Genomic DNA, 6167 nt, shown 5'->3' with positions numbered 1-6167 from the left:
CAGACCAAGGCACTAGACCTCTCGGCCGAGTCTGGTCCACTCCACCCGAGGGCAGCCTCTGGACGCCCACTCGCCCTGCAATCTGCAAGTTAGTGACGGGTGGGGGGCGAGCGGGCTCCTACCGCCTCCAACCGGGCTGTGCTCCCCAGCCTGCCACCTGCACCCCGGAGCAGGGAGGGGGCCCCCGGGAGCGCGCATGGAAAGGCGCGAGCGCGCGCCTGGTGCAGGCGGCCCTGTCCCGCGGGCGCAGGGGCGCTGGGCGGGCGCTCCGGGGAGGCGGGCGGGGGAGGGACGGGGGAAAGGAGGGAGGGGCGGGGGCGGGAGGCAGCAGCGCCCCCGCACTCCCCGCGTCTCGCACACTTGCACCGGTCGCTCGCGCGCAGCCCGGCGTCGCCCCACGCCGCGCTCGCTCCTCCCTCCCTCCTCCCGCTCCGTGGCTCCCGCGCTCCTGGCGAGGCTCGGGCGCGGAGCGCGCGGACGGGCGCACCGACAGACGGCCCCGGGGACGCCTCGGCTCGCGCCTCCCGGGCGGGCTATGTTGATTGCCCCGCCGGGGCCGGCCCGCGGGATCAGCACAGCCCGGCCCGCGGCCCCGGCGGCCAATCGGGACTATGAACCGGAAAGCGCGGCGCTGCCTGGGCCACCTCTTTCTCAGCCTGGGCATGGTCTACCTCCGGATCGGGTAAGGGCTGCCTGCGCCCTTTCCGCGCGTGTCTCGACAAAGTTGGCACGGCCCGGGGAGGGAGGTGTGCCGCCTGCGAGCCTCTGCCGGCCACCAACTTCCACAGCTTCTCTGAGAGGCCGGGTGGGTGCGGTGTGGGAGCGGTGGACGCACAAAGGCCCCCCGCAGGCGGACACCCCAGGAGATATAGGCAGGGGGACTGGCCATCCTGAGGACGTCTGAGTCTGGAATCCCCCAGGACCAGAGACAGTCGGTAGGGACGCTCCAGCCTGAGGGACTCTGGGGGAGGGCTAGCTGCTGCAAAGGTTCAGCCCATCCCGGGGACCCTTCGGACCCGGGCATAGGGACAGCAGGTCTAGCAGGAACATCAAGCCAGGACCACAGCCAATCTCGGGGAGCTCAGTCCCCGGAGCCCGAGACGAACTCTCTCAGGAGGCGCGGCACAGCCGCTCCTAGAGACTGGGCAGTCCCCAGGTGGCTGGCGGGGCCGGTCCGTGCAAACAGGGAACAGGTACCCAGGAGGAAGGACATTCGCTGGCAAAAACATAAACCGCCGCTCGGAGCCTTGGCACCACCCAATTTCCAGGGGCCCTTAGACTCCCAGAGCCCCTTCCCGGGCCAAGGGGACAGCACGTCCCACCCCCAACAAACACACACAAAGGTGGGACGAGAGGCGGCCTGAGACACAGAGGGAGACAAGCGCTAGAGAGAGGCGGGACACCCCGCCCCCTGGAACTGGGCAGCAGAGGCGGCCGGGCGCGCGAGCAGCCCTCCGGCTTCACCTAGCGTTTCTGTGGAGGTGGGGCTCGGGGGCGCTCTGGCTGGAAGGTGGGAGGGGGCAGCTCGGGACGCGTCCTGGAGCTGCTTGTGCAAAGCCGGTCACCCTTTGTACTTAAGACAACGTGTGTGAGGTTCGGAGCGGTGTGGGGGCGGGGGGGTCTGGGCATGGATAGAGGTTCTGGCGCTGAAGGGCCCGCTTGGTAGGTCTCACACACCCTGCCCCTCCAGCCCCCAGCAGTGAACCCATTACCATCCCTTTTGAGGAGGGGTGGACCGCAGGGGCTGCGGCGAGGGGATGTGCGTGGCAGACCCTTTGTGTTTTGTCACTACTACCCCTCTACCCCGTCACTTCCCCAGTCCACGTCTCTGGAGCGGGGATTTCGCAAGTTGTCCGGCCGCGGCCGCTAGCAGGTGCGTGCAGAGCCGACCAGGGGCCGCCAGCCCGACCAGCGGCGGAGAGGCGGCTGCGGGGATCGCGCCAGTACCGCCAGCCTGCCGGTGTGTTTTAAGTGTTATTGATTCGCCCGCGTCTGCGTGGCTTTCCTTTTTTTCTCCTGCTTTAATCTTCATCTTGGCCCGCGCCCCGCCGCCCCGCGCACATTCAGCATCCAGGAAGCCAGTGGGGCCGATTGGCTCGGGCCGATTGGCTCGGGCCGATTGACTCGGGCCGCGTGCGGCTTTATCTCCTTTTTAATTAGAAACGGGGAGGAGGGACCCGGGTGGCGGGGGAGACAGAAAGGGAAAACAGCAGAAAATAACCTCCCCTGGCCGCCCCGCCCGCCCGCGGGCCGCCCTCCCGCCGGCGCCGCGGCCTCCCCGGATTGGCCCTGCGGGGGCCCAGCTGCCCGAGAGGGAGGGAGGGAGGGAGTCCTGCAGGGCGCTGGCTTTCCGCCTCAAGCTGCCCTCTGGGGTAGGGAGAGGTCCAGGTCGGGGAGGTGGGAGTTGCAGGTGACTTCGGGCCAGGCCCTGCTGCTCCCTGCGCCTCGGGCTACTCATCTGTATAGTGGGCATGAGGGGTGAAGTCTCAGCGTCCCTAAAAGGTTTTTCCATTTCCCCAGACGTGACGGCTCTACCCGCTTCTGGCTGATGGTGGGGCATCTGCGGTATTCTTATTTTGCTCGGATAGTTCAGGTGACTCCGCACTAGCCTATTGCAACAATCAGATCCGATAATAATAATGATAATTACAACACCACCACCACATTTATGGGGCACTCACTATGTGCCTGGCACCTTCTAAGCACTTTCCATGTTCTAGCACATTCGATTTTCACAGCAGCCGATGAGGTGGGGACTAGTTATCAATACCCTAATTTAGCCATGGAGAAACTGAAGTGCAGAGGGAAGGAAACTTGCCTAAGATCGCACAACTAATAAGTGAACGAAGCTTAGATGAGAACCTAGGCCAGACCCTTAGGGGCTAGTCTATTGCACCTATGAATTTTTGGCCCCAGTATGCCAACCTATCCACTCTCTGCTGGTGTAGAAATTTCCTGGTGGCCAGCTAGGTGCTCAGAGGGTCCTCCTGACAAATGATGCCAAAACGTCTCCACTTAATCTTCTCATGCTGCTTCTTCCTCAGACATTCCCAGCATTCTAGTGTGTGTTAGACTCGGGTTTAGCGCTGAGATGCAGGTGCAAAGCCAGGCTGTCCCACCTCCAACACCTGCTAGCTGAGAACCTTCCTCCAGGTCCCAACCTCTGTGAGCCTCAATTTTCAAATATGTGAAACGGATGTGATGATTCTTGCCCCACAGGGCTGTGTGGAAAGGTCACATGAGCTGCTGTTTGTGGCAGCACCCACCATACTGCCTTGGCACATAGTAGGGACACTGCCCAAGTTTACTGATGCATTTGATGCATATTTGGGGGCACCTGCCGTGTAATAGGTACTCACCCGGAGCCACATCTTTGAAGTGCCACAATCCATTTGTTCATAGTGAACCAGCAGACAGCCTCCCTGCCCTCAGGGAGCTCATCCTCTCAGGAGGAAGACAAGTGATCAAGTGAGCATGCAAATTAAAAACACAGACATGAAAACATTTCAGTAGACCATGAGTAATCAAGAATATCCAGTAAACAAAACAGAGATTGTGATGGGAATTTATTAGGGGGAGGGAGGGGAGGGAGGAGCCCTTAGCTGGGCTGGTCAGGGAGGTGACCCTTGAGGTCATGTGAATAATGGCAAGAAGCCAAGCTTGTGAAGATCAGGGGTGAGAGTGCTTCCAGGGAGAGGAGCCAGCAAGGACAGAGTGCCTACTGCAGGGAGAAGGCTGGCACGTGGCAGGAGCCTAGGGAAACGGCAGGAGTGATCAGTTGTGCGCTTGGAGGGCATGGGTCCATGTCACCTCCTTGAGTTATTGGTACAGGAGAACCTTACTCTAACAAATTGCAACTCCAGAAAACTGCCCACGGCTGAGTCCCAGGATGAGGCACTTGCCCAGTGGCTCTACCTGCAGCCCTACCACTGCCACCAAGCCAAGCCACCACCAACCCTAACCTGCCTAGTCCCTCTGCTCCTGCTCTGGCACCCCACAGGTCTTTCCTACATGGAGCGGGGATCACCAGGTCATCTCAGTGTCCTGCTTACACCCTTCAGTGCTTCCTGGTGCTGCCTGATGCACCTGAGAAAATGCCAGCCCTCAGCCATCTCCTCTTCCCAGGATCTCCCTGCATCTCAAGCCCTGGTTTTGTAGCAGTTTCCATGGGTTCTTTCTATTCCTTGAAGACCCCGAACTTCTCTCCTAGAACTTTGCATTTTCTGTTCTCTCTGCATAGAATACCCTTCTCCAGATCTTCCCACAGATGCCTCCTGGCAATTCAGATCTCTGTTCTGTTCTAATGTCAACTCCTCAAGGAAGTCCTCTTGATCACCTCAGCTAAAGAGGCCCTCACTTTCCTCACCACCCCCACACCCCAGTTGCCATCCCAGCATCTTCCTTTACTTTCTTCATAGTACATATCACTGTCGAGATGGCCTGTTTTATTCATTTGTGACATCTGTGTTGTCACCCTCCCTAGTTCCTTGAGGGCAGGGCATTGCCTGTCAGGTGCACAGCTGTCTCCTAGCATGGTACATGGCACATGATGGGTATCCGATATATATCAGTGAATAGTTGAGGAAGATAGGAATTCTCCTCATAATAGTCGCACACATCCTCTAGGCCAGTCATGCCCGGAGTGGGATACGTGTACTCCATTGACAGCAGGAAGAAAATGCCAGGACTTCTACTTACAATTGCTTTTTAAGGTTTTTTTCCAACAATAAAACATATACATACATGAAAGTATATGTTACATATACATTAAAAAACAGATTTTTTTAATGAATATCTGTGCACCCATCACTCCTTCAAAGGCACCTGCTGCATGAAACTTTGAAGTCATCATTTCCTTGCTTGCCTTTACAATTTTACCAAAGAGATGATTCCCTAGCAATATAGAGCTTCTTTTGCATGTTTTTGAACTTCATCTCAATTGCATCCTACCATAAACTCAAAGGCAACTTGCCTTTTTTACTCCATGTAATGTTTGTGACATACATCATCTTTTTTTGTTTCTAAAACAAAAATCAAGTGTGTGTGTGTTTCACTGATATTGGGTATACGCATTGATTCAAGAGCCTATGTAGAAATTATAGGGTTTCTATTCGAATGGACATGAGTTAGGGGTGCAGGATCAAAAAAGTTGGGAGACCACTGCTGGGAGCAGTGGGGTGGCCAGTGCTGGACACCTACGAAGGGTTCCCAGGCCATGCCCCCTTGCTGGCCTAATGCTCCATCTCTCTGTGTCTCTCCCTCCAGTGGCTTCTCCTCAGTGGTAGCTCTGGGCGCAAGCATCATCTGTAATAAGATCCCAGGCCTGGCTCCCAGACAGCGGGCGATCTGCCAGAGCCGGCCCGACGCCATCATCGTCATAGGAGAAGGCTCACAAATGGGCCTGGACGAGTGTCAGTTTCAGTTCCGCAATGGCCGCTGGAACTGCTCTGCACTGGGAGAGCGCACCGTCTTCGGGAAGGAGCTCAAAGTGGGTATGTGCTCACCCAAACACCCCTGCAGAGTCTTACAGGCTCTAGGGACACCAGAATACCCTCAGGTGCCCTCTGGAACTCCCTCACCTGCCCCTGCTAGAATATCCCTCAGTATGGGGTCCTGCAGGTGCATTGACTTGCATTCAGGACTCTCAGTGAAGGTCAGGTCTCTGGTTGAATCCATACCCCCTCAATCGTTTATTGACAGAGGTGCAAACCAGCAACCAGTGACCCAAATGTTAACCTCTGATGCAGTGCTGATGTTGTGTTTTGAATTGAAGCCCAAATTTTAAAATTTGTTGTTTCACCTAAAATATAGGAATTTCTGGTTTCTTTTGAAAAGTTGGCAGATCTACTCTTAATTTACATGTGTGCCCATGTGGTTGCAAAGACCTTAAACTGAGAACACAACTCCCTTTAGTTGCAGCAGTGAATGGGCAACCCATTCACTGCCACAGTCCCCACCACTCCCTACTGCTGCCTGTCCTGTGCATTCCTGTGACATGATCCGCTTGACTCCTGTGGGCTTTTGACTTTGCAACTGTTTTATGGGAATGGTGCGTGCAGACACATTCATACACACAGAGTTTTGAGCCACACATTTGACTTCTGAAGCAACTATAACAAAAGTCTGGTGGAAAAGGGTCAGAGAGAGCGATGCTGGTCTCCAGGAGG

The 6167-nt window shown here is 56.6% G+C and overlaps 1 protein-coding gene across 1 annotated transcript in view; it reads left to right on the top strand.

The window, feature by feature from the left end:
* Nucleotides 1-345: 345 nt before the first annotated feature.
* Nucleotides 346-6167, top strand: part of WNT7A (Wnt family member 7A) — a 61312-nt gene continuing 55490 nt past the window's right edge. Inside the window, exons 1-2 of the mRNA XM_031009483.3 lie at nt 346-682; nt 5266-5492. Coding sequence (XP_030865343.1) covers nt 612-682; nt 5266-5492 — 298 coding nt within the window. The 5' untranslated portion in view covers nt 346-611. The remainder of the gene's footprint in view (nt 683-5265; nt 5493-6167) is intronic.

Source organism: Gorilla gorilla, chromosome 2 (assembly GCF_029281585.2).
Source record: "Gorilla gorilla gorilla isolate KB3781 chromosome 2, NHGRI_mGorGor1-v2.1_pri, whole genome shotgun sequence".
NCBI lineage: Eukaryota > Metazoa > Chordata > Mammalia > Primates > Hominidae > Gorilla > Gorilla gorilla.
The sequence above is the reverse complement of the archived record's forward strand: the minus strand, read 5'-3'. Positions and strand labels throughout refer to the sequence as shown.